The following is a 27,456-nucleotide window of genomic DNA, read 5'->3' on the forward strand; positions in this document are numbered from 1 at the left end:
AAACAACAACAAAACAGGAGAAGAGAATGAGACTGTAAATATCAACAGTCAATAAAACAGATACATTATTGATCCTCTTACTTTACATTTTATAAATTTTTGATCTACAAAATGTTCTGCCAAAAGCGAAAAGTAGATGTGATGTCCATTTTAGGCCTGCGAAAACTGAGAACTGGAGAAATGAAGCCACTTGCCCAAGGTGTTCCTGCACACAAGGTTCAGGGCACAGATTTCAAGTCATGCCTTTCTGCTCTTACTCCAGGATTCCTTACAAAATTTGAACTCATGAAGATGAGTCTTCCTGTTGGAAGCCTGGCACTGTCCGCTGTGCCACATAGCATTAAAGAAATGCCAGCAGATAGGAGGCTTTGCTAATATTTTAACACTTCTTTCAGGTCAACAGTCAGGAACCTAGGTCATCTACCTGAAGAATTGCCATTGTGAGACCCTGGGCTTTCTATTTATTCTAGGAAGTACAAAGGATGTGTAGGCTATGTTGGGGGTTGACATTAGAAAATGCTTCTGTTGCTATTCTTGCTGTATTTCTCAGGGCCCCCATCCAAACATACACTTTAGTTTCCTCTTTTTAGGGAGATAGGAAGAGAGATTTGCTTTTGGTTTCAATTTCTTCTGTCCCTCCCATCCTTTTCTTCTACTATAAATAATAGCAGCGTTTCATAACTACAAGAGAGGAGAGAAGGAAAAGCAAAGAAGAGAAGGGAAGATCTGAGAGAAAGAGGAAACTTGGCCAAACATCTGGGAACATCAGTTAATCTAGAAGCTTCGTGAAACAGGTGAGGGCTATTTCCAAGTTTTCTTTTATCTGCATCTTTTCCCTGGAGCTTGAAAGTTTGTATCAGGATTAAAATCCAGTGAGAAGGGGGGCAGCATGAACAGGATATGTATGTTTGGTGCTGATTTATCTGAACAATTTCCTCTGGCCTTAGCTACTCATACAGAAATCTAACCCTGGCCCCTGGTTTTGAGTTCTGGAGACCAACAATTCCTCCCTTCCCTAATAAAGGGGGAACTTCTGGGGTTGACTTGTCTATTCTGCTTAGGCCTTTCCTCAGAAGAAAGGGAAAAGGACAGAGCCATGATATGAGAGACCTGGATTCGAGTCCTGGCTCTTCCCTCTCCCAGTTGCCTGGCCCTGACCAGACATTTTAATCTCTGTGAGACACAGTTTTCTCCCTACACATCTCATGTAATGTATGTACAGGAAGGGGGTGGAACCACATCATTTCTTAAGGTCTCTTATGAATATAGAATCAACAATATTTAGCCCAATGGAAAAGAAATCACTAGAACTGGATTTCAAGCATGTAGGGCCTGGTTCTCTGTCACTCAGACAATCTTAGTGGCAGGGGCATTTGTTCTTGGGGGAAGAAGAGAGAATCTAGAAAGTTTGCAAAGGCCCCATGTCTACATCAGATCAGCTGGGAGGTGGACTGCTCACAAGTAGGGTGGTGTGTATCACCAGAATCTTCTAGGTGGGCTGGGGATGTCAGCCAGTGACAGATGCAGAGAGAGTATACTAGCAAATCCACTTCATCTCCCCAGTTTTTTCAGGGGACTACTCTGAAGAGGACCTTGCTCCTTCCTCAGTGTAGTTTAGAAGTATGAACAGCAGGGATAGTCTTTCATCAGACTATTAAGAGAATTCAGGGACTTGGCTTCCAATCAAAAATTGGATTCCACATTAGGAAATTGAGCAAGAGTTATTGCTGTTCAGTCATTCATTCATATCTAAATCTTTGTAACCCCCATGGACCAGTTGTCTATGGGGATTTTCTTGGCAAAGATACTGAAGTGGTTTGTTATTTCCTTCCCCTATGGATCATCTATTGTCAGTGAGCACTTACAGTCAAAAGACTAATCCATGAGCTAAATCATTGTGAGTGTCCAAGCTAAACCTTAAAACGAATGAACAGGGAAAGCAGGGAGATGAATAATATTGCCTATATGAATTACTCTCTAAGTTTCACTGAGTATTGTAGAGAAAGTATCTCACTTAAGCCACACAAGAAGCCAAGGAAGTAGGCACTGTACTGTTGTGTTCATTGAATAGATGAGGAACCTGAGGTATAGAAATATTAAGTCCATGATCACCCAGCTGTAATGTGGAGCTAAGAGAGGAGTCCAACTGCTCCTTTCTCCAGGTCCAACTTCATATCCAGCTTGCCACATGGCCTCATCTAGGAAGGTGATGACATTGTTTTTCCTTGCCCTTTCCAGAGGCTGGTTATTTCAAATTCAAGAGAATGCTTGTACTGCTTCACATTATATAATGAAAGCTATAATATATGATGTCAGGCTTAATACAGACAGTAGTTTGACTACCTTGTTCCAAGCCCTGAGAAGTTCCCAGGAGTAAAGATCTACAGACTATTGGCATGAACCAGAAACTCAGGGAAAACATCTACAAACCATGCAGAAAGAGTCCCTTGTGACCCTGGGAGGCAGGCAGGGAGGGTAACTGACCTCACTCTTGGCCTTATTTCCTAATTCTCAGAAAAGATCGTAAAATTCTTTGTAGTTCTATTACTTGTGTGAGGGTTGGGTTCAACCAAGGCTCTGGACCTGGGGTCTGTTTGCACCATTGCCAGAGTCCCAGTCCATTGTCTGAACAGCCATCGAGAGGCTGGTTCTGGATTCCTGTCAGGAGTTCAGAAGTTGGGGTCCTTGATCCTTATTTGGAAATGGAAAAAAAAAAATCATTCCACCAGATTTTTTTTGGTCTGGACACAATGTTTCTCTGGTGTAATAATCCCCGGGATGCCTGTCCAATGTAGACCTACAATTGTTATGCAATTTAAAGTCTTAGATCCATGAACCAATGACAGCTTATTCAACTTAGCTAAGGTCCTGCAACCAGGTTTTGTCAGAGACAGTATTTAATCCAATGACTACTCAACTCTCCAACCAACTCTATCCACCATGCCATGATGCTGATGATTAAGCACAATGCCATAGGCCAGAATCAAACCAAAGAGATCCTTAGGACAAAAATAGGTGTCGGGGTCAGCTAGGTGGCACAGTGGATAGAGCACCGGCCCTGGAGTCAGGAGTCCCTGAGTTCAAATCCAGCCTCAGATACTTAATAATTACCTAGCTGTGTGGCCTTGGGCAAGCCACTTAACCCCAATTGCCTTGCAAAAATCTAAAAAATAAAAAAAAATAGGTGTCAGGAAACAGAAATTGAGCAATAATGAGAAACTCAAGGTGAGGTGGGAAAAGAGATGGATGGATGGGCAGAAATCAGCCCAAGTCACTAGGCAATACTAAGAAGGGACTAGCACTAGGTAAAATAAAAACTATTTATCTTAAAGTATTTGCCCTAAACTCAGATCCATATTATCCTTCTCTCACACCAGCTCATGACCATAGTCAATGGATTAACATAATGCAAAGGAATATGATAATAATCATATTCCATAGTCCAAGATAGGAACTTCCTGGATGGGACTTTCAAAGATTGGGACTATTTTCCCCTAGGGGACATCCCTAGGGATACAGAATAAACAACTGGTCAAGTGGATCCAGGGGATAAGAGTACTGACCCAGGAGTCAGGAAGACCTGTGTTTAAACCATGGAAATTGCCTCAATTTCCTCATCTGTAAGAACAGGAATAATAATTATACTCACTTCCCAGGCTCATGGTTTAAGTACATGATAATATTTCTTAAGTGTTCTATAACTCTGAAAGTACTCCATAAAAGTAATTATGACCATTGTCATTACTGTCACCCTCATTATCTGCCATTGCCATATCTATCTTCCTAAAAATAGAATTCCACAAATGTAGAACATCCTCTCTTCAGCTGTTACTAATATATGATGAAGCTAGGAATTCTCAATGGACAGTTATTTAACATCTGCCCCATGATTTCTCTCTACATTTACAGGTGACCATGGCATCAGCACTGCCCATGAAGACCCCCATCTGTTTGGTAGAAAACAGGAATGAAGAACTGACAGTAAACCAGCAAGCCTTAGCTATTCTTTCTTCCATCACCAAGCCGGTGGTAGTGGTTGCTATTGTTGGCCTGTATCGTACAGGAAAATCCTACTTGATGAACAGGCTGGCAGGAAACAACAGAGGTAAGTGGAGTCTCTGGTCTTGGGGAGATTACTTCGGGAGGATATTATGCCCCAGGATTAAAGTTGCTACTACAAGGCATGTCTGGAACCAAACATATAATGTAAAAATGTAAAAATTGACCCTTGGTTTACTGTTGCCTTCCAGTCCATCAACAAGCATTTATTAAGTGCCCACTGAATGCTAAGTACTGAGGATACAAAGAAAGGACAATTCAATCCAAGCCTCTAGGAGCTCACAGTCTAATGGGGGGGGGCAAGAAGCAAACACCTGAATGTAAATGAAATCTATACAGATACATTGGAGATAATCATTAAAGGAAAAGCACTAACATTAATGGGAGCAAGGAAAGTTTCTCACTTAAATTCAACTGAGAATTGAAGGCAAACAGAGAAAAGGAGGAGGAGTGTGCCAGACAGAGCACCCGCAGAGTTGGCAGCCAGATCTAAGGATTGTTCCTTTGGACCATGGCTGCCTAGGGCTGGATTCAGGTTGGGGGCCAGGGTGAAGGGGATGTTTTTACTTTCAGGACTCTGGGACTTAGCTGCTGCTAATGGGGGATGCCAATAAGTGGCTGTTGGGCAGTTCTTGGTGGTGGTCACAGTGTGTTTCCATCACAATGGGGGTATTCCCTAGGATAATGACTGGATTGGTGAGGCTGGAAGTGAGGCTGATGATCAGGTTAGAAGTTAAGAGGGCTTCTTTTCCCATGGCTCTGGGGAGATGGGATCTGAATTATTTCTACAAGGTTTGAGGGGAGAGCTTGATCCAGATGATTTCATCCTCCTGCCATATGCTGACTTCTGTTCAGGAACCTAGAAGATTCACTGAGGCTGGATTTCCAGGCCTGTAAGGGGCTGTTGTCAGCAGGTTTGTTTCTCTCCTGTTGCATTCCTGCATTTTGGGTGTGTGGACTAGACTGTCAGAAGGCTGAGGGGCTGCAGCTTACAGCTATTTACAGGTCTCCTGCACTTCCTTGCCCAAATATGACAGCTGGTTAGATAGAAGGATACACCTCCTCATGTCATCCTCAAACAAGATCAAATCTGAATTCCAGGATATCTCATATGAATTAAGACCTAGAAAAGAAACCCTTAATGTACAACCATAACTCTGGATCAAAACAGACTGGTTTAAACAGAGTTTTTAACATTAATCATTATCTTTGGCTTTGGTTAGAGTGCTTTTCATTTTTTATTTCATATGTTATGTTTTCTCATATGTTTCCTTCTTTTTTAAAAAAAAATTATTTAAGGCAAGGGGTTAAGTGACTTTCCCAAGGTCACACAGCTAGGTAATTATTAAGTGTCTGAGATCAAATTTGAACTCAGGTGACCCTGACTCCAGGGCCGGTGCTCTATCCACTGCACCACCTAGCTGCCCCCATACTTATCTATCAAAGAAAAATAACTTTTCTTCTTTTAACAGTTGAGAAAATATTATCTTCTATCTACTATTAATTTTTTTATGATGCAAGTTTTAATACTGTTTTAAATCATTGACCCATTTGGAAACATGTGGTATATATTATGATATAATATCACTGTCACCAGATTAGTGTCTCTGATGAAACTTCATTTCTGCCTAGGTTCCCCTGCGAAACAGAATGCATTCATGGTTATTAAATGTTCAAACTGGTTTCCATCTCAAGGGAGCTCCACCAAGGACTAAGCATTCACAGCATATCAAGTCTGGGTTCATTTAATACTGAACATTTTCAGTGTCAAAATGGCCTCTACCTATCGCTTCATCAATCTAGGGAACCAGAAGTAGTTGACCAACCTCCCCCTGGACAAACCTCCTGGATAATCCTCCTCCACTGATCCCTCATGAAAAATGCATCTTCTCAGGAAATTATAGCAGGGTATCATCCTCAGTCACACCAACCTGCTTTCTCCTTCTTGGATAGCTCTCTGGGAATCTGGCAAAGATCCCTGCTGCCAGGAAGCTCTCATAGAGCCTCAGTTTCATTGTTTAGTTTCTAGAAAATTCTCCCAGGATTTAAAATTCCTCTAAAATGTCTCATTTTGTGTGTAAAGATCTTCCAGAGGTGCTTCTGCACAGTGAATAGGCACTCCTACCCCAGCATCCTTTGTAAGGTTCATACCTACAATAGCTGGTACCTCTGGAGCTCACACTCACCTCTAACAAAAACCTGTATAAGGTTTTACTCCTACATTGCTACTGACAAAGGTCAGAATAAACTTGGTCATTCAGTGCCTACAGAAAACATAGTCTCAAACAAGAATGATAATTAAAACAATGCAAATAATACTAATAATAGAAATAACCAATCAACCAATACCTACCCAAACTGAAATGACAGCAAACAATAAAAAGAAAGAAAATTTCCCATGAGGGGAAAGCAGTTGGGTTATAAGGGAGTCAAGCAGAAGTGTCACCTTCCTGCCGACTTGTGGTTCGTGGGCATTCTGGACAAACCTCAAAGTGGTCAGAATCTTGGATCCAGAGTCAAAATCCAAATGCAGTTCTGGACGTAGACACTGACAATGTGATTCTGGGCAAGTCTCTTTATCTTGGTTTTCCTCAGTTTCTTCAACTGTAAAATGGATATAATCAGAACATCCATGCTGCAGAGTTGTAGTCAGAATCAGATATTTGTGAAGTGCTTAGCCCAGGGCCTGGTGCTTCTGCCTCTTTCCTTTTCTGGCGCCCTGCTTGTAGAGACACATTCTTCTAGTTCATGTAAGGAGAGGTTTTGGCTAACAACTTGCTGAATCAGAATGAAACTGAAACTGGCTCGATTCTAGGAAATCATACCATTTCCATGCTCTGTGTGTAACTGGCTGCAGGTGTGAAAAAGCAGAGACTTTCTCTCCCTCTGTTAGATCAGCTAGTTTCCTGCCACTTCAGGTCTTTGAAAGTTTCCTGGGCCCCGGGGCTGGGGCGGGACACACAGCTGTCCTGTCTCCCTGGATCTATTAGGATTCAATGCTTCCTGGCTCTCTGTATGCTCAGGTTTCTGGGGTTGGTCCAAACCCTTTGTAGCCTTGAGGGTGGCTGCCACTGTGAAGAACCATGACGTCTCCTGGCAGATCTGCAGCTCTCATTGATCTTGTTCACCATCTTTACCATAAATCTTACCCCAGAAGTCTGATCTCCCAGTGCTCTGGGTGAAGGAAATGAATGCATTCCATTTTCCTTAGCTGTTGATATTGGATAATGTGGGACTGGGAGACAGGAGGACAGAGTGTGAAAGCTGGGTGGCCTGGACTATCGATTTACCTCCCTCAATTTCAGTTTCCTCCTCTGTGAAATGGAAGACAGAAGAAACCCCTAGAACACAGGATTACTGTGACATGCATAAAATGTGCTACAGAACTGCTCACTGCAATGCCTTTTCTTGTTCTTTCCCCACTGAGGACTTTCACATCTCCTCCTCTAGGACCCAGGCTTTGGCTGGTGCAGCCTCCAGGCTTCGTGCCTCCACTGTTCCCTTACCTCTCATCCTTCCCTTGCAGGCTTTTCCCTTGGATCCACCGTGCAGTCCCACACAAAGGGCATCTGGATGTGGTGTGTCAATCATCCCCACAAACCGGACCATGTCTTAGTTCTTCTTGATACTGAAGGTCTTGGAGATGTGGAAAAGGTAAATCGAATCAAGAATCAATGACCTTCTGCTCATTTGATTCCCTTCCCTCTGTCTGACTTAGAAGGAATGGCCCCCCTCCACCTGGCAGGCCTGGGTGGGTATAATGGGTTGTTGCCAAGGGATTCTCATGCAGTGGGTCTGTGGGGTGATGAAGCTGGGTGGGTCCTGGGCTGAGACCCAGGCTCTGGGCTGCTGCTGTCACTTTGAGGAAGAAGGTCATGACAGTTAAACATGAGCAACCATCACAGGGTCCCACTTCTCTCATTGTATCCAGGACTTCCCAAAACTTCCAAGTGCAGAAATAGATGGGCTGAAAGAACACACTGACTCAGCCAGGAGAAGTTGGCATTGGACCTCAGCTATGTCTGGTTGTTTGAGAATCCCAATTATTGTAGGAAGTTCTCATTTCTTTAAAAAGCCTTTGAAAACCCACTTCTGAACCTGTTCCTTTCCTATAAATTCACCAATAAATAAAAAAAAGATCAGTCTACCAAGTTCTGCTGGACTCAGGGCAGACAAAGATCAAAGAGACCCAGGACCTGCCTTCTAGGAGTAGCCAGGGGACATCGTGGAGAGTGTGCTGGATCTGGGGTCAGAGAGATCTGTGTTTGAAACCTACCTTAGACAGTCATAAGCTGGATGATCCTGGGAAATGCAGCTAGTCAATATAGTGGTAGAGCATCAACCTGGAATCAAGTGGAACCGAGTTCAAATTTGACCTCCAACACTTTGTTGAACTTTGGAAACTTGCAGAAATTTCTTGGAGGTTAGGGACGTAAGGGGAAGTGGAGATGCTCATGGGCATCTTATATGAAACAATTTTAAGGTGCTGAAGGGACTTTTTAAGTCTTCTCCACAGCTTTTTTTCATTGTCAAGCGATAAGTTGATCACCTGAAATCTAATCACCATCCTGATTTTTTTTCTCAGTGCCTTCTCACTTCCCTGTGTGACCTTGGGCAAGTCACTTAACCCCGATTGCCTCTAGCCAGGGTTATTTCTAATTATCTTGATTCATATTTGGCCCCTGGAACTAGATAACTCTGAAGGAGAAAACTGAGGCTAGTGACTCAGCCCACCCTCACTCAAATTCAATTCACTTGGCATAATAAACCTGGGAAAGTCACTTGAATCCTCTGCAACACAATTTTCTCATTTGTAAAATGAGGATAATAATTGTGCCTATATTCTAGGGTTATTATCATGTTCAGATGAGATAATCTGTGTAAAATGCATTGGCAAAACAATGCACAGATGTGAACTATTGGCAAGGTGTATATAAAAGCCAAGAAAACTGGTAAACCTATTATGCATTCTATTATATCTGATTTGTGGTTGCTTTTTTTTAATATTCTTGTTCTTTTGAAGTTTTGTAGCTGTAAGGGATCTATACATCCTCTTGGAGTGTAAAAAAACTGAAATTACTGCCTAGAATAAGGCCCCAGACTCCTGGCAAAGTTTCCTTTTTCCCCACCTAGGTCCACATTCTTGGGGAGAATTTCAAAAGGAAATTGTCTTAAGAAGTCATAAGAGCAAAGGTACTATTGTCCTCCCCCCAAAAATAATGACCATGCCACAGCAATTCAATAAAAATTTATTTAGGAACTATTAGCTGCCAGATGCTATGCTAAACATATAAATAAGGTGGTAAATAGGAAAGAAAAAGAAGCTTACAACCTGGAGGAAGACAAAAGGAAGCTGAAAATGGGGGAAAGGAAGAGGAGAACTCCTGTGTTAGGGCATGATACTGTATGGAGTCAAAACCAAGAAGGATTGCTGATAGAAAATGGAGCATTATTTGGAAAGCTTTGATCTGAGCCCCCTGGAAAAGAAGGCTTTGGAGGACTTTAGTGCTGCATTCTCCAATCAGAAGCTACAGACAATTGTAGGGAAGGCATTGAGAAATGAAAAAAGATCAGGTGGTGATTAGATTTCAGGTGACCAACTTATCCCTTGACAACGAAAAAAGCTGTGGAGAAGACTTACAAAGTCCCTTCAGCACCTTAAAATTGTTTCATATAAGACGCCCATGAGCATCTCTAGTCTCCTTATATCCCTAACCTCCAAAATTTCCCCAAGTTTCCAAAGTTCAACATTGAGTAACTGAAGTCTTTTTTTGTATCTCCCAAAGTTCTTTAATAAAATCTGAACATTAAGGACAGGTAGAAGAATGAGCCTTCCCACCCTATATCTATTTTCTCACCTTGGCTAACATGACTTTAGATCTACTACCTTGAAAATAGAACAAAATGAATAATACAGATAGATATGCATCAGATGGAACCTTTCCTATATAAAAATAGAGGCCAGGTGGGCTCCATTTGGTACTTATCTTGAGGGTTGCTAATCTTTGTTGCTATACTCATACTAGCCATTTGAGAACTACAAATCCTTCTTCACATACACACAGACACAGAAAAAAATACAGATAGTCACACACAAGCAATCTGGAACCCATAGTTGATCTGGAATGTCAGGCTACAATAGTACCCAAATACCAGAGATCTAATATGTTTACAGACACCTGGAGAGAAGACAGTATATTAAATAAGTCATAAAGTGATTTGAGTGGTGAATTTGGGAAATCAGGAAAAGCTCTTCTGAAGAGCTGGCCTGAGAGAGAGAGAGAGAGAGAGAGAGAGCATTCAAGGCATGGGACAGAATCTGTAAAAATCATGAAATACTGAGCATAGAAATATAGGCACATATCTGTGAACATAAAATAGAGCCTCACTGATAAAGAAGAATTTATATTTTATCCTGAAGACAATGGACAACCGCTAAAATTTCTTGAGCACAGGAATGACATGGCTCAGCCTAAAAGTTAACATAAAGCTTGTCTCTTTTTATTTTCTGTTGAACACTGTATATAATATGAGACCCAAGTTTCAACTGGACTTAGAATCATTGATCTGGAAAAAACACTTCAAGGGGATATAAATTTAGTACCTCTTTTTACAGAAAAAGGAAGGGAAATCCAGGGAGATTGTGAAATGTATATTATAATCTGACCTTGTGCTGAGCAAAAGCCTTTCAGTCTTTGCCAATCAGTTTTTATAGTATGTTTGCTTACTTGTGTTCTTTTGGGGATGTCCTATTCAGACATAGGTCCATCCTGAACCTAAGAAGAGACAATGATCCATATGGACCAATGTTGAGCATGGCTATAAATGTTGATCCTATATTGGATTGCTTTCTGTCAGGGGAGGAGGGAGAAAAATGGGAAACTTAAAATCTTACAAAAAAGAGACAACAGTAGGGTTTAATTTTATATTCTACTATAAAGTGCCCAACCTTTCTTTCTTTTCTCTAGTTTCTTGGAGGAAAGATGAATGAATGAATAAATGAATGAATGAATGAAAAAAACATTTTCTAAGTGTATGGACAAAGTACTTTATTGAATATCTTCAGGGAGTTCCATTCTAATGAATGAGACAACCTAGAAGAGATTTCACCTCCAAATCAGATACAGAGGTGCCAGGGTATTTCTTTAGAGTGTAAGGAAATGCACTTGGTAATAGCTTTTCTTTAATGTCATTTCTACTGACAAAATCTTATCAGTTTCTGCTATAGAGCCACTTGAGAATGCCAAGGATTCTGGTACCATAAAAGAGGAGGAATTTATATGGAGGCACCTCGGTTCAACTTTCTATCCAGGCTGATGGGAGCTGGGGTTGAACTGCTGGTGGGATTGATCATTTACCCTTTCCAGGCCTCTTGGGCCTGTCTGTTTATTAGTTTGGTGATGGTCATGACAATGAAGTAAAGTCATTTATTCAAAATAATTTCCTTCCTCAATGCAGTCTTTCCCCAAATAATGGCTTTGGGGTCCAAGATGGAAGATGTATACATTAACAGAAATACTGTACCATGAAGGATTGTAAATGACAACTATTCTCAGCAACACAGTCCTAAAAGACTCAAGAACAAACACACTAGATGTCTCCAGAGAAAGAACTGACATTAAAATACAGACTGAAATGTATGATCTTCCTGTCTTTTCCCCTTTCCCTTCTTTCCTTACCCTTCCTTCCCTTTTCCTTTCCCCTTTTCCTTCCTTCTCTTTCCCTTCCCCTTTCCCTTCCCCCTTTCCCTTCCACTCCCTTTCCCTCCCCTTCCCCCTCTTCTTCCCTTCCCTTTCCCTTTTCCCCATTCCCCCTTTCCCTTCTCCTTTTCCTTTCCTTCCCTTCCTTTTTCTTTTCCCTCCCCCCTCTATCTCCTTCCTACCTTCCTTGCCCCATCTTTCTTTCTTTCATTCTCTCTGTTTTCTTTCTTTCTTTCTTTCTTTCTTTCTTTCTTTCTTTCTTTCTTTCTTTCTTTCTTTCTTCCTTCCTTCCTTCCTTCCTTCCTTCCTTCCTTTCTTTCTTTCTTTCTTTCTTTCTTTCTTTCTTTCTTTCTTTCTTTCTTTCTTTCTTTCTTTCTTTCCCTTTCCTCTTCTACAAAGTGGCTGATATGGAAATATTATGCATGATTGCACATAACCTATATCAGATTACTTACATCTCAGGAAGGAAGAAGAGAAGGAAGTTAGGACAGGATTTGGAACTCAAAACTTAAAAATAGAAACAACTGTTAAATGTTATTTTAACATTTAATTGAGGAAAATATAAAATAATATTTTAAAATAGAAACTGAAGGCAAAAATAGATTCCAGCTTTGCTGACCTTGACCTTCCTCGGACTGGTTGGATTAGAAGAAAGTCAAATACAAAATATAGAACACAGATCGACCATCAGAAAGAAAGGAAGGAAGAATAAAAGAAGAAAGAAAAAGAGATAGGTAGATGATAGATCATCTTTTAAGCATAGATTCCTGGTAGGTACCTAGGTGGTACAGCGAAAAGAGCACTGACTCTGGAATCAGGAGAATGGGAATTCAAATCCTGCCTCAGATACTTGACACTAGTTGTGTGATCTTAGGCAAGTCACTTAACCACTGGATTCAGATAATATGGAGAAGAAAATGAAGCTGGTGACTTAGCACACCACTAAAATCCAATTTATGTGCTTGTCATGATATCATCTCCCTTTATGTTTTTTTTTTTTTTTGCAAATGAAAGACAAACATTTAGACCAAAATCTTCAGCCCCAACCCTAAAGTATCAAATCTTGAATAGATTAATATTCTCTGACTCCAGTGGAGCTGACCACTGACTCTAAAGGTCATGCAGTGTCATGGATGAAGGTTTGAATAATAGAGTCACTGACATAATCTGCTTTGTAGGGGGACTCCAAGAATGATTCATGGATCTTTGCCCTGGCCATCCTGCTCAGCAGTACCTTTGTCTACAACAGCATGAGTACCATCAACCATCAAGCCTTAGAACAGATGCAGTATCCTTTCAGAGTTTCAGAATATCCATGACATCTTCAAAACTAATGTTCCCTCACCAGGATACATGGTAAACTATCCATATTTTAGGATCTCTCATAATGAGTTATTCTACCCAGAATCACTAGGTGGCCAACTTTCTTGTTAATGCTCCCAAACCAGATTGAGTGATCCTCACAAATGAAAGTAGGCATGGACCTTAGTTGAATTTGCCATTACATATAATATTCCACTTCCATGTTAATGGATTCTGGAATGCCTAATCATTCCATCTTATCCTCTACCTTATCATTGCCCAGTCATCATCTCACACCACTCATATGTCTTCTTCTCCATCCCATCCTTTTATCCCTGTATCACATGAAGAAGTGACTTCTCTCCTTCCCAAAGCAACCCTTTACATGCTACCTTGATTCCATCTAATAGGTTGTCCTATCATTTTTTTGCTCTTTAGCTAATATTCAATCCCTTCCAATTTATAGGCTGTATCAGTGTCACCTTAAAAATCAACCATGTCACTCCCATCCTTAAAAAGATCTTCCGGGGCAACTAGGTGGCGTAGTGGATAAAGCACCGGCCTTGGAGTCAGGATCCAGTCTCAGACACTTAATAATTACCCAGCTGTGTGGCCTTGGGCAAGCCACTTAACCCCATTTGCCTTGCAAAAACCTAAAAAAAAAGATCTTCTCTCAATTGTACTGTCTTGAAAGGCTATAATCCCATTTCTCTACTCTCTTACATAGTAAAACTTCCGGAGAATATCTTTAATCGGTACGACTATTTCTCTCCCATTCCTTCTCTTCTAACCCCTCTACAATCTGCATTCCGACCTCATCATTCAACTAAACCTCTATGCAGTTACTAGAAATCTCAAAAATGACCATATTGACTGATCTTTTCTCAGTCCTCATCCTCCTTGATTTGACTGTAGCCTTTGCCTCTGTTGGTCGCGTTCTTCTCCTTGATACCTTCCCTAGCTTTTCATGGTCCAGTTTCTCCTCCTACTTGTCCTGACTTTTGTTCAACATCCTATGCTGGATCTTCTTTCAATCATAGCCACTGACCTTGGTGTTCTACAAGTTCTGCCCCAAACTGAGTTTTCTTCTTCCATTTTACATTCTTGCTCATCCCATTGTGGTTTCAGTTATAATGGTGGTTTCAGATGTAATCTCTCTGATACTCAAACCTTCTTATCCAGTCCTAACCTCTTTGCTGGGCTCCAGCTTCCCATTTCTAGTAGCTTTTTGAACATGTTCTAATGGATGTTCTGACAAATCTCAAAATCAACATGTCCAAACAAAATTATCTTTTCTCCAAAATCATTCTCTCTTCACTGCTTATTAATGAACACCTCCATCTCCCAAGGTCTCTAGCCTCTTGACCTAGGTGTTATCCTCAACTCTTCACTCTCATTCCTTGTACACAATTTGTAATAATGAGTTTTCATTTCTATCTTCATAATTTCTCCCATGTTATCTCTTCTTTCCTCATATATTGCTACCATTGGGTGAAGGTATCATCTACCCCCTGGACTATTTCAATAGACTGCTGGTTGGTCTTCTTGCTCAAATGTCTCTTCCATCCAGTTGGTGCTTCATTCACAATGCACAGATTTGATGATGTCACTCCATTATCAATTTAATAAACTGTGGTGGATCCTATTACCCCCCGGGATCAAATATAAAAAATTTCTGACTTTTAAAGCCCCTAAAAACATTCTCTTGACTACATTTTCGGTCCATTTCTTCCTTATACTCTATCATCAAACCACATTGGCCTCCTTGCAGTTCTTCTTTCTTGACATTCTTTTTACTTAAAGTATCTTTTTACTGACTGTCCTTCACACATAGAATTCTCTCCCTTTTCCCTTCTTCCCTCCTCAGTTCAAAGTCTGACTTCAGGAAGGGACCTTTTCCAGTTTCCACAGATTAGTGGCTTTCTTTTGGATATCCCTGACATTTATACAATGTGTGTGAAAATATATCCATATATATGTACATTTCTATGCATAAATATGTGCACATATTAAGATTGTTATCAATATATGTAAGCATATACATCCATATATACATATATATATATATAATATATGCTTATATGGATATTATCTCCCCCATTCAAATTGGAGCTCCCTGATAGCCAAGACCATGTTTTTTTGCCTTTATTTGATGGTCTACCACTTAGAACACTGCCTGATACTTAGTAATCATTTAATAAATACTCCTTTAATAAAGACCGGCTCAGTAAAAGACCCTGTGTTCTAAAATTATGGCAATCAGGAATCATACTGAGACATGGGGTCTCACCAAGTTGACTAAAGAAGCATCAAGTTTACCAGGGACTCCTCTGAAAAACTTTTCCTTTCCCTCTCTGCATCTGTGATTGAAATCCCATGAAGTCAGAAGGGAAGGTGGGGGAGAGAAATGATAAGACTCACTGGAGGGAAGATCCTACAAGTTAAACTGGGAGCTGCTATTGCTGTGGATGTTTCCTTTTCCTTATTCATGATCTTAGATATGTAACAGAACTGACAGAGCTAATCAAGGTCAAGTCCTCACCCAATGCTGATGGAGAAGAAGACTCAGCAGAGTTTGTGGGTTTCTTCCCAGACTTTGTGTGGGCTGTGCGGGATTTCACCCTGACTCTTGAACTAGATGGACGCCCCATCACTCCCGACGAGTACCTGGAAAATGCCTTGAAACTCAGTAAAGGTAATTTAACAAAAATCAAAATTGGGCACACAGTGCTCTTGGACAGTAGTGGAGAAATGTACTCCAAATATTTTTTGCATTTCTTTGGAGCTTAACTGTTTATTCCTGAGGCTTATTCTTTTAAATCTCATGGACTCTTGAAATGGAGACTGAAAAGCTCTCCCGGTCAGTTTTTTGGAAGCTCCATAATTTGCATATTCTAGTGAACTCTCTTAAGAGGAAATAGTCCTGCGGGGCTGCTATGTATGTGGCGCAGTGGATAGAGCACCGGCCCCGGAGTCAGGAGTACCAGAGTTCAAATCCAGTCTCAGACACTTAATAATTACCTAGCTAGCTGTGTAGCCTTGGCACTTAACCCCATTGCCTTGCAAAAAACCTAAAAAGAGAGGGGAATAGTTCTTGAGATAACTGATTTTTTTGCCAAATTCTGTGATGACTTATGTACTTTGAACTTGCAAAAGGAGCTAGATGTTTCTGTATATCCTGCAGTTGATTGGTGAGCATGTAATTTCATTAAAAGAGAATGACTTGATTTTAAAAGTTATTTCATTTGGTCTGGTACACAGCCTGAAGAATTTTTCCTCTCTAGACTTTGTTCATAAGGAGACATAGATAGCCATGTCCTTGAGAAGGCATGTTGTACATCACAATCGGAAGTACATTGGGAATTAGATGACTTGAGGTCAAATTATATCTCTGGTGCTCACTTCCTGTGTGATTTTGGGCAAGTCATCTAATGTCTCTGAGCCTCAGTTTCCTCATCTATTAAGGGGGCATTTGGACTTCAAAAGCTCCCAATAAAATCAGCTTTATAATCATTGGCTAATGAGTTCAGAAAGTTTCTACCCTAGAGAAATATTAGTTATATCTCTCAAATATATCTTCAAATTGCTTATCCTGAAGCTATCTGACTGACCATCAGGTGTTTGCATTCAGCTTTATCATTGCTCTAGTAACTTTTCTTCTAATGCTTCATAATGGGTAATAAAGCTAAATACAAATTTCTAATTATACATTGTTTTTCATTGTAGACGGGCAACACCTTAATGGCATGTAGTCAGGGATGTCTATAAACCATGTTTGACAATGTACTCCTTCAAGTCCAGTCCAAAGGCATTAATTTAATCCCTATTCTATCCAAGGGATTATGCTCAGTGCTCAGCATACAAGGAAAAAATGCCTATGCCTATCCTCAAAAAGGGTACATGCCGGTAGGGGGAAAACATGTGAAAGAGAAGTGGGTAAAAACATATTTGGAATAAATATGGGGAACTAGGAAGGTAGAAAGGATCAAAGAAGTTCAGGGGTCATAAGGCCTCTGTAGGAGGTATTGTCAGAACAGAGAGCTGCAGAGAGTTACAGGTTCCAAGAGAAAAGGTAACAGGAACTCCCTGGACAGAAGCACACAAATGAGTGATGGAATGTCACATACAGAGAATAGGAAGGCCAATGTGAGAGAAACAGAGGATTTAAAGAGAATATTATGAATTCATTCTAGAAGGATTAGTACTACATTGGGAAAGGGTTGATAGCATAAGAGTCATGCTTGTATTTGGTACCAGAGGCATTAAGGAAGGTCTATGGATATCTGCTTGAACTAAGTAATATTTGGATAATCAGAATTGTTCATCTGGAATATAAATTTGGTAATGCATCTATGATGAGTAGGAGAGAAGAAGAAATGGTGGCTGGAAGACTAATTAGGAAGATGTTCCAAAATTTCAGGTGAGAGGTAATGAGAACCTGAACAAAGATGACTAGGGTGTAAGTGGCCAGAAGACAATTAATTCTAGAAATGTTATTTAGAGAATGCAACTGATTGGTTACAGAGGATATGGGTGAGAAAGAAGTGTTGAGAATGACTTCTGAGATAGTTTGCTCTCAAAGGCAAATTCTGTTTGTAGTGGTACAGCGTTATTAACTTCAAACAAGGAGAATCTCCTTCCTGAGATGCCCTCCTTCCTGATCTTATCCTTTAATTCTTGGGCCTTTCATTTTACAGAGCCATAATTCTCTTTCTACATTACATATAATTAGTCGAATTATATGGTGAGTTCTAGCTATCAACTATAAATCTATGAGAGGCTCCATTCAGATCTGGTACAAATCCCAGGTGTTTTAGGTGGCGGCTCTGAATAACATAATACATTATCCTTACCAAAAAAAAAGTGAATTGTTGCTTGATTTTTAATTTTCTCTCCCCAAATCACTACTAGTTTTAAAAATTTGATCATTCTACCTTAGACTGATACATGAAAACTTAAATACAGGAATTACTGATCTTAAGCATCTTTATCACCCCTTTATACCAGTCCTTAAAATAATCTGTTTTCCTCTTCCTCAGGCAAGAATCCTAAAGTTCAAATGGCTAACCTTCCACGAGAATGCATCAGAAAATTCTTTCCAAAACGAAAGTGTTTTACATTTGATCGTCCAACAAATGATAAGTCAATCTTAGCTCATCTTGAAGATGTCCATGAAAGTCAGCTGGAGTCTGCATTCAAGCAACAGGCAGACAACTTCTGCTCTTACATCTTTTCCAATGCAAAAGCTAAGAGCCTTAATGGGGGTATCAAGGTCAATGGGACTCGTAAGTTTTCTTTCCTCCAAAGCATACTGAATTGGGATAGGATATGTTTTCTTAGTTTCTTTGTAAGGATACAGGTATTGCAAGATTTTTCCATTACTCTCTTTATGAACTAGGATTTTATTTTGTTTCCCTAACTTTCAGCATAAAAATCCATGGGAATATATACTCAGACAATATCAGTGATCTTTGGTGAGGGTTAAATTAGATAAATTAAATTAGAAAGATGCTGCAGGTGTAGAGAGCTTAACTTTCTAAAGGTGAAGAGAGTAGGATTTAGTGCTTTTGCTTTTTAATCCTGACAATATTCTAGAGCATATTACTAAGGGGATGGTTTATAAGCACTAAGAAAGGGAATCAGGGGGTCACTAAAATTCAGCAGATTAAGCAAATTTCCTTATTTGACACTGTGATTGGATTGAGATAGATTAGAGAAACCGTGTCAATTTAGCACAGTTAGATTTCAACAGAATATTTACTAAGATTATGAACAAGACAGAGATATAAAAATATATGAAATGACCAACCCCCCCCCCATAGGCATTAATAACTTGAGCTCATATTGAAGGGAAGTCCATGTAGCCATTCCTCAAGGTTTTAGAACATTCTCAGTAATGTTGACAAAGTTAAAGATGATGTAAATGAAATGGTGACCCAATGTGTAGATGGAAAGGAACTCAGAAATACATTGAATGCATTGATTTAAAAAAATGAGATATAATTTGATCCTGTCAGGAAAAAAAAATGACTAAATGAAAGATGATGATGAAACTTGAAAAGAATTAATGCAAAGTTCAAAAATCAACTTAACTAGAGAATAGGGAAGATAGAGAAAGAAAATAGTTCAAGGGAAGAACATCTGAAGAATTACATGGATTACCACCTCAATATGAATCAGTAATCTCAAATGCAAAGTTATTCAAGCCTTCATTGCCAAGAATGAGCCAAGCTTTTGGATCCACATGGGGCATGTTTGAAATTTTGTGTTCAGTTTTAGGCATCTCACTTTAGGAAGGACATAGACAATGTCCAACATTTCCAGAACAAGATAACAAAAATTATTGAAAGAATCAAAAATCTTCCATGTCTATGGAAGAAAGCTATATTCCTTCTCCTTGATCCCAGAGGTCAAAATTAGGAAAAATAAGATAGGATCTGCCAAGAAGCACATTTAGGATGGATAAAAATTGATACTTTTTAACTATTTAAATTGCTAAAGCATAGAAGGGGTTTCCTTGAGCCATAATGTTCTCCACTTCGATTATAAATGACGAGTTGTGATTGGAAGCCACTTACTAAGAATATATTCAAAGACATCCTTGACAAGCCTTGAGTTTTACTAGAACTCTTGAATCAAATTAAATGAAGCTTGTTCTTTGCTTCATCTTCCATTTCATCTTGTGCATCAGGTTTGGGGAAGCTGCTGGAGAGCTATGTGAAGACAATCTCTAGTGGAGACATCCCCTGCCTGGAGAATGCGGTGCTGGCATTGGCTCAGACCGAGAACTCAGCTGCTGTACAAAAAGCTAGCAACCATTATGTAGAGCAGATGAACCTAAAGGTGGACTTGCCCACCGAAACTCTCCAGGACTTGCTAAACTTACATACAATTTGTGAGAAAGAAGCCATCTCAATTTTCTTGAAGTATTCCTTCAAGGATGAGACACATGCGTTTCAGAAGGAACTGGTGGTATGTTCTCTCTGATTTATCCTTCCCTTCTTACCTCCCTTCTCTGAGTGAAACCTAAAGACTAGTTTTTCCTAGTTTTTTAACCTTTGGGACTATACCCTCCATTCATAAGAGAAGATTCTGGTTTCCTTACAGAGCTAGAAGCTTGAAGGTCTGGATCTCCCTTGCCATGAGAAGATGCCCCTTCCTTGTGACACACTGAAACCAGTTCTTAGAAGACAAAACATTACCCACTCACATATCTGCTGACTAGCTGATATCCTAGCTCGCTCATTGCACACTGCAGTCTTTCTTGAACTCACACAAACACTAATATCTACACAGCTTCCTATTCCTAGATCACTACTCCCCTTCTAGGAGCATTTCCTCTCAGTCCAAACATCTGTTCAGTCTTACCCAGTCTGGTAGTCCTCACTTGGACCATACCAAAGGGGTCATCACTATTATAGGTTTTTAGAACTGGCAGAAACATGGAGCATCATGTGATATAATCATGTTTTGGGTTTTTTTTTTGTGGAATGAGGACTTTTGGCCCCAAAGAGAATAGGTGTTTGACCATGGTAACATAGCAGATTTAAAGTCAAAACCTAAGTATCTCAGCTCCCAAGTCAGAATTTTACATTTTATTCTACTACACAATGCCTATTTCTAGAAAACCAAATAAAAACCTTCCTCCTAACAGATTCTTTAGAATCTTCCTCCATTCCCAATGAAATAGAGCACTTTGATCATTTATGGGGCATCATGTCAATCATGATCTGTTATTATTATCAGTTAAATTGTTTCATTTTCTCTGATTGTCTTTCTCTCCTCACTGGCAGCAAATCTTAGAGAAGAAGAAAAATGAATTCATATGCCAAAATGAAGAAGAATCAACTCAATATTGTCAAGCTAAACTGAAGTATTTCACAGAAACCCTGATGGAAGCCATTTCTCAAGGCACCTTCTCTATTCCAGGGGGTTACAAGCTCTATCGGAAAGAAAGGGAAAAAATTATAAAGAATTATCATGAAGTGCCCAGGAAAGGGGTAAAGGTGAGCAAGAACCTGGAGATCAGGAATGGTGACTCAGCAAGGAGGTACCACTGATCCCATTGGATCTTGAGCAGTGACTTTCTCCTACCAATAAGCACGCAAGAGGAGAATGACTAGAAACTTTTGAATTTTTAGTTCACATCTCAGCTAGAAATTCTTGACAGAAATCTCTTCTTTCAGTTCAGAGAATATGCTGTGCAGTTTAGGAAGTAGACCATGTGAGGATCATAAGAGACCAGGCCTAAAGCAGCTTGCCCTTGGACCTCATGTTCAAGCTTGAAAGGAAATGGCATGTTTAGAACTTTACCTCCTTGTGATCTGACTTTTTTTACTCCCTGACAAGAAGGTCACATCAATGGTCTCCGTGTTTAGTCTCCTGAGTCAACCATGTCCCCAAAATGTTTTCAATACCTTTTAATAAGAAGAATAATTTAGCCTATATAGTTCAGCTCATTTCCTGTTCTCTCAGAAACTGGATCCTCGTTTTTTCCTTTTCTTTTTCAATTGGTTGATGTTTTCTTCATAATGTCTCTGCTGAGATATATAAGCTCATGCTCTTCTCAGCATCTGACTCAATCTGGGAAAAATTATGTGTTTGCGTGTGTGTCTTGTGTGGTTGTCCAGGCAGAGGAGGTCCTCCAAAGGTTTCTGCAGTCACTGGCAATGACAGAAGAATCCATCCTGCAGACAGATCAAGCTCTCAGTGAACAAGAGAAGGCCTTGGAAGGTACAGGGAGCTGGGGTGTGAGGAGATAGTCATGCAGGGAATTTGGTGGGTTTGGAACGAAATTTCCCTTTGGGGCCTCCATGTGACATGAAGATTTTCCTGGGATTCCTTTTTCTCTACTGTTCCAGTTCTTGCTAAATCTGTAAAGAACAACTGTGACTACAACCAGTAGATCAGAAAGATTACTCCTTCAAGACTTGCTCAGACCTACTTCTCTGAGTTTAATCAAGAAATAAAAATATTTAAGAATTTTCACTCTTTTTCTCATAGGTCGTTTAGGTCCTGAGTTCAGGAGAAAACATTATGTGTCACCCTTTTGCTTAGAGACTTTCAATGACTCCCTATTACCTCCAGGATCATTTATAGACCCTTCCACTAAACATTTAAAATCTTTCATAAATTGGTTCTTTCCTGCCTTTATAGTTTCTTACACTTTACTGCTTGGAATATTTTAGCAACACTGACTTGCAATTCCTCAGGCACAAGGAGTTGCCTCTGATCTCCAGATCTTTCCAGTAGCTATTCCTTAAGCTAATTAATGCTCTGCCTCTTTACCCATACCTCTTCTAAGATCTCACTTTCTTCAGAATGTCTTTCCATGTCTCTTCAACTTTTAGTACTGCCTTCTTCATTCATATTGCTTCCCAATAACTATCTATGTATCTTGCATCTGAATGACAGCTCCCTGAGGGCAGGAATTGTTTAAAATTTTTTTGTTCTTTCTCAAGAGTGCAGAGACAGGGCAGCTAGGTGGTGCAGTGGATAGAACCCGGACCTGAAATCAGGAGGAACTGAGTTCAAATCCAGTATCAGACACTTAACCATTACCTAGCTGTGTGACCTTGAGCAAGTCACTTAACCCCAATGCCTTGCAAAAACCTAAAAAAAGAAAGAAAATGTGTTTCAAGTGCCCAGTGTCTGGTATCTAGTGAACACTTAATAAATGGATGTTCACTAATGTTAGATTTAAAACTAGCCTCACCTGACTTAATCTTTTGATGCTTTCTATTCCATCAAACAGTTGAACAGGTCAAAAGAGAAGCAGCAGAGAAGGAGAAGAAATTGTTGGAGCAGGAACAAATGGAAATGCAGCAAAAGATGGAAGCTCAGAAGAGAAGTTATGAAGAAAACATCAGCCAATTGAAAAAGAAAATGGAAGAAGATAGGATCCAAATTCTGGAAAAACAGGAAATGATTATGAATCATAATCTAAAGGTACACAAGCAATTGGGTTTAGTGGTTATACTTAGGAAGCAACATCACCACCATGACAGGAAAGAAATGAGGAGACATATAGGGAAGGCAAATTTGCATAGTCAAGCATAGTCAAGAGCAAAGCTTCCTGGACTTTTCATCAGAACATCTTTTTCCTCATCAACAATTTTCTGATCTGTAATAAAGGATAGATCACATCTGCCTCACTAAGGGTGCAGAATTTTTGTATAGAGCAAATGATTTTGGGGTCACTTTTACAACATTCCCCCAACTCTCACAATGAGGTGCTCAGGCAATTATATTCCACATTCAAGGAACTCTACAGAATTTCAACCTGTGACATTTAGGGTTCACAATCTGCTACCAAAATCTGTATTTTTCTAGTCCAACAGAAGACACAATTAGTTCAGAGCAAAGACCTAAGTGTAGCTTTTCTGCTACATCCCATTTATACAAGACAGCACTTTAACACAGTCATCTATCTAGAGAACAATCCTCAGTGGTTTTTCTTCTATAAGAGATTCATGATTTTCTCTGAGTCTCAGTTGGATTGGGCCTTACTTATCTCTCCAGAAGCAGATTCTAGAACTTAAGGACCAACTCTTTGGATCAAAGATCCAGGGCCATCCTAATTAACATATATTCTGGTTTAAGGATATTTTTGACTTCTATTTCCTGGTCAGCTATCTCTGACCAGAGATGGTCTGCACACATTCTCTGACCTGAGGTCAGACATTCCTGGCTTAACTTCCATTTCTAAACTTGTCAAAGTTCACATCTGCTTAGGGATAAAATATCTAAAAACTGTAGAGGGCTAAATGTGAGCCCCCTCCCCCCATCTTCCACCCCCAAAGTGAGTCAATCTACCAATTCTCGACTCTTTTTACAAGTATAAGAGAGAATGAACTGACCCTATGACCTCATTGATGGAAGGAACTGCAGTGAGAAAATTTCCTCTACCAGTAAATCAGCACCATCCTGCAGGGATTGTCCTAGAGAATTCCTGGGGCACTGAGGAGGTTAAATGACTTGCCTTGGGTCACATAGCCAGGAAGTATTGAGAGAAGACTTGAATCCAGGTCTTCCTGACTCTAGGGCTCTCAATAAGGCCATGCTGCCCTGTGCAAATCAGAACAGGGGCCAAGAAAGACACAGGAGGAAATATAAACTTAGGGGACAAGACACTGTTTTCTGCACCCAGTCACATTTCCTTGTCTTATCTAAGATGTGACTGCAGAAAGTTTCTATTACATCTGGTAATAAAAAAAAAGTCTTGAAAAATCACAAAGTGCCATGAACCTTTACAATCCTGTGATTGGTATTTCTAATACCATAGCATGTAGAATGAAACCTCAATGGGGACTGTTTTGGATTTGTCACCACTCAACCTGCTTTTTAACTGAAAGTCCTGAATTCAGATCAGAGCTTCTTTGGTCTCAACAAAGATCCTAAAACAAAACAAAACCAAACCAAACCAAACCAAACCAAAACAAAACAAAACAAAACAAAACAAAACAAAACAAAACAAAACAAGTCTGTGGAGTCATCTGTAATCTTCAGTGCTTTGGACAGTGAAACTAAATTCCAGAATCCCCTATGGTTTGGTGGGTTAGAATGATGCCAAGTATCCCAGATTGAGTCCATTGTACCCTCCTACCTAAGTCCAAAACTACTGGGTCCTAGGACAAGAATATGCCCAGTAGCTGACCTGTTTACTTAGGGCCATTACCAATAATCCCTACTCAATGGACCAAGAGATGGGGCAGACCTAGCCTAAACTCATGGAGTTTGGCCAGAGGCAGTCCAGACCATTAATGGAGTCAACAGATAGAGATTCACATTTGTTTTGGGGTTGATCAAAAGATCAGGTTACTGAGTCACTCTCTACATAGTGGTTTGTGCCTATTTTTAAAACATGTGGACATCTGGGCCACTTGATTAAGTAATTGAAAATAATGCTGCAGATGATAGCTAGCAATTTATAAGTGACTGTATGGTTTACAAAGCAATCATTATCTCACTTTTATCCTGACAACAATCTGGTAATTTAGGTACTATTAGAGATTAAAAAATATGACTTCAATCATAGCTAATAAATGTCAGAGACAATATTCAAATTCATATCTTTCTGACTCCAAGTGCAGCATGGTTACCACTTCATTCACTCTTTTAGGACCATGATTCCAAGTTGACTGATATTGTGTTCAGCTCTTACAGATTTCAACATTGGCTCTGAAGTCTAGCTTCTTGTCTCTCATAGTGGGGAAGTACTGAGTCATTGCAAAGAAGTCCAACCTAGTCTGGATGTTTTTTTTTTCACTGCCAAGGAATGCCCCTTGAGGAGAAATTCCCTATGCATTTTTCTCTTCTAATATACTTAGAGATCACACTTCATGTAGGAGAAATAAATTGGTGGAATGGGGACTAACCAATGGGCAAAGCTGATGTGCTTTTTGTTTTCTCTTAGGAACAAAAAAGGCTGATGGAGGAAGGATTTCATAAGAAAGCTGAAGAGATGAAGAGACAAATGGAGATCCTACAAAAAAAGATTAAGAATGCTGAGAAAACAAAGCATTCCTGGTTGCACTCATTTTTAGATAGTATTGGCAATGTATTAATTCACTTACCTGGTGCAGGAAAATACCTTGGTTTGGGGGTAAAATCATTGGGAAATTTGGGCAAATAATCAAATGGATTTCAGTTTCTCAAAAAAAGTTAAAGGATATGTTTGTATACTAAGATTTTCTGATTTGTGTATGCATGAACCAGTGTATACTTCCTGCTTCTATTTCAGCCAAGTTTTATGTAAAGCTGAAGGTCACTAAACAGAATAAAGAACATCATAGTTAATTCATATGAAGAGCATCCATTTTCGATGTATTGGTGAAATGAGGCTTCATTCTACTAAAAGAAAGCCTTATTTGCTTTAAGGAAAGTGGTGGGAAAGGCAGGAAGATTGAGTTTCTCCTCTTCTTTTGATAGTTCAGCATTCAGAGTTAGAAGGGACCTGGACAGTCATGGAATTTACCTGCCTTATTTTACACATGATTCCTTAGTGGTACAAAGGATAGGGCAGTCAGAAAGACCTGAGTTGAAATCTGCCATCAGACACAAGCTGTGGAAACCTAAGAAAGTCTCTGTATCTCTCTGTCTCAGGTTACTTATTCCCAAAAGGGGGTGATGATAACATCTACTTCCCAGGCTTGGTATGAGCAAATGAGCAAAATTCTCTGGAAACCTCAAAGAAAAATGCTATTAATATTATGAGATACTGAGGCACAGAGATACCCAGTGATATGCCCAAAGTCACCCAGAAGAGGAGACTTAAAATTGACTCCAAATATATTCTTTTTTAAAAAAAATATTTATTTTTTTTTCAAATACATGCGATGGTAGCTTTCAACAAAACCTATTGCAAAGTTTTGAGTTTTACATTTTCCTCCTCCTCCCCTTCCTTTTCACCTCCCCCTGACAGAAAGCAATCTAATACATGATCTACATGCATAACCACACTAAACATAGATCCATATTAATCATGTTGTGAAAGAAGAGTCAAGCCCAAATGACAGAAACATTAGAGAGAGAAAAAAGATATAATATATAAGACAACTTTTAAAAATTGGAGGTAGCAAAGTTTGGTCAGCATTTAAACTCCACTGTTCCTTCTTTGGATGGCATTTCCCATCACAAGTCTTTTAGAATTATCTTTGAGTATTATACTAAAGAAATGAACAAGTTCATCATACCTGATCATCACCCAGTGTTGCCGTTACTGAGTACAATGTCCTTCTGGTTCTACTAACTTTACTCTGCATCAGTTCATGGAAGTCTTTTTGGCTATTCTGAAGTTCTGTCTCTTTTGATTTCTTATAGAATAATATACTCTGACAACCTCAAACGACAAGTTCCCTTGACTCCCCTTAAATTTGTCCTTGTGCTTCTTAAGATGAGTAAAAGTCCAAATAGAACAGTTCTTGACTTCAGAACCCCCAGTTAAACTTTGAAGCAGAAATACTTGTGTATGAGTAAAATAAAGTGTTCTGTTAGTAGTCAGAAGACCTGAGTTCAAATGCCTTTAATAATAATATTTGCCCTTCATTTTCAAAGATGACCACATCAGGGAAAAGATACTATGACAAGCACCTGAGATGGATTTAAATGGGGGGGGGAGGCTGTGCTTAAGGACCACTCTCACTTTCTCCTTCAGATCCATCTGGCTTCAGTGGCCAGATATGAATCAGGACAACTGCAGATGGCCCTGGGTGTGAGGCACTCAGGTCATACAGCTAGTAAATGTCAGAGGTTAGATTTGAACTCTCATTCTCCTGATTTCAAGGCCAGTGCTTTATCTACTGAGCCACCTAGCTGCCCTCAAATGCCTTTACTGACCATTTGACCTTGAATAAATTACTTAACCTTCCCCAGCCTCAGCTTCTTCCTCTGTAAA

General features: G+C 39.7%; 1 protein-coding gene across 2 annotated transcripts; it reads left to right on the top strand.

The window, feature by feature from the left end:
- The first annotated feature begins 652 nt into the window (after positions 1 to 652).
- On the top strand, positions 653 to 25,863 carry LOC141512629 (guanylate-binding protein 6-like). 2 transcript variants are annotated; one of them, XM_074221719.1, is made up of 11 exons: positions 653 to 794; positions 3,910 to 4,105; positions 7,586 to 7,713; positions 12,938 to 13,047; positions 15,560 to 15,756; positions 18,101 to 18,346; positions 19,753 to 20,033; positions 20,855 to 21,067; positions 21,692 to 21,794; positions 22,816 to 23,009; positions 25,477 to 25,863. In XM_074221719.1, the coding sequence occupies exons 2-11, from the start codon at positions 3,916 to 3,918 to the stop codon at positions 25,693 to 25,695; spliced, it is 1,881 nt and encodes a 626-aa protein (XP_074077820.1). In that variant the 5' UTR covers positions 653 to 794; positions 3,910 to 3,915; the 3' UTR covers positions 25,696 to 25,863. The 2 variants fall into 2 exon arrangements, with proteins under 2 accessions (XP_074077820.1, XP_074077821.1); XM_074221720.1 differs by lacking the exons at positions 653 to 794; positions 3,910 to 4,105 and adding an exon at positions 4,145 to 4,973.
- The last annotated feature ends 1,593 nt before the right edge of the window (positions 25,864 to 27,456 follow it).

The sequence above is a fragment of the Macrotis lagotis genome, chromosome 2 (assembly GCF_037893015.1).
Source record: "Macrotis lagotis isolate mMagLag1 chromosome 2, bilby.v1.9.chrom.fasta, whole genome shotgun sequence".
In the NCBI taxonomy this organism is placed as follows: Eukaryota; Metazoa; Chordata; class Mammalia; order Peramelemorphia; family Peramelidae; genus Macrotis; species Macrotis lagotis.

Excerpts from the sequence above, each read along its gene's own strand:
- LOC141512629 (XM_074221719.1), top strand. The coding sequence starts at position 3,916 with ATGGCATCAGCACTGCCCATGAAGACCCCCATCTGTTTGGTAGAAAAC. Across the intron at positions 4,106-7,585 it reads GCTGGCAGGAAACAACAGAG|GCTTTTCCCTTGGATCCACC; the intron begins GTAAGTGGAGTC and ends CTTCCCTTGCAG. Across the intron at positions 15,757-18,100 it reads TGCCTTGAAACTCAGTAAAG|GCAAGAATCCTAAAGTTCAA; the intron begins GTAATTTAACAA and ends CCTCTTCCTCAG.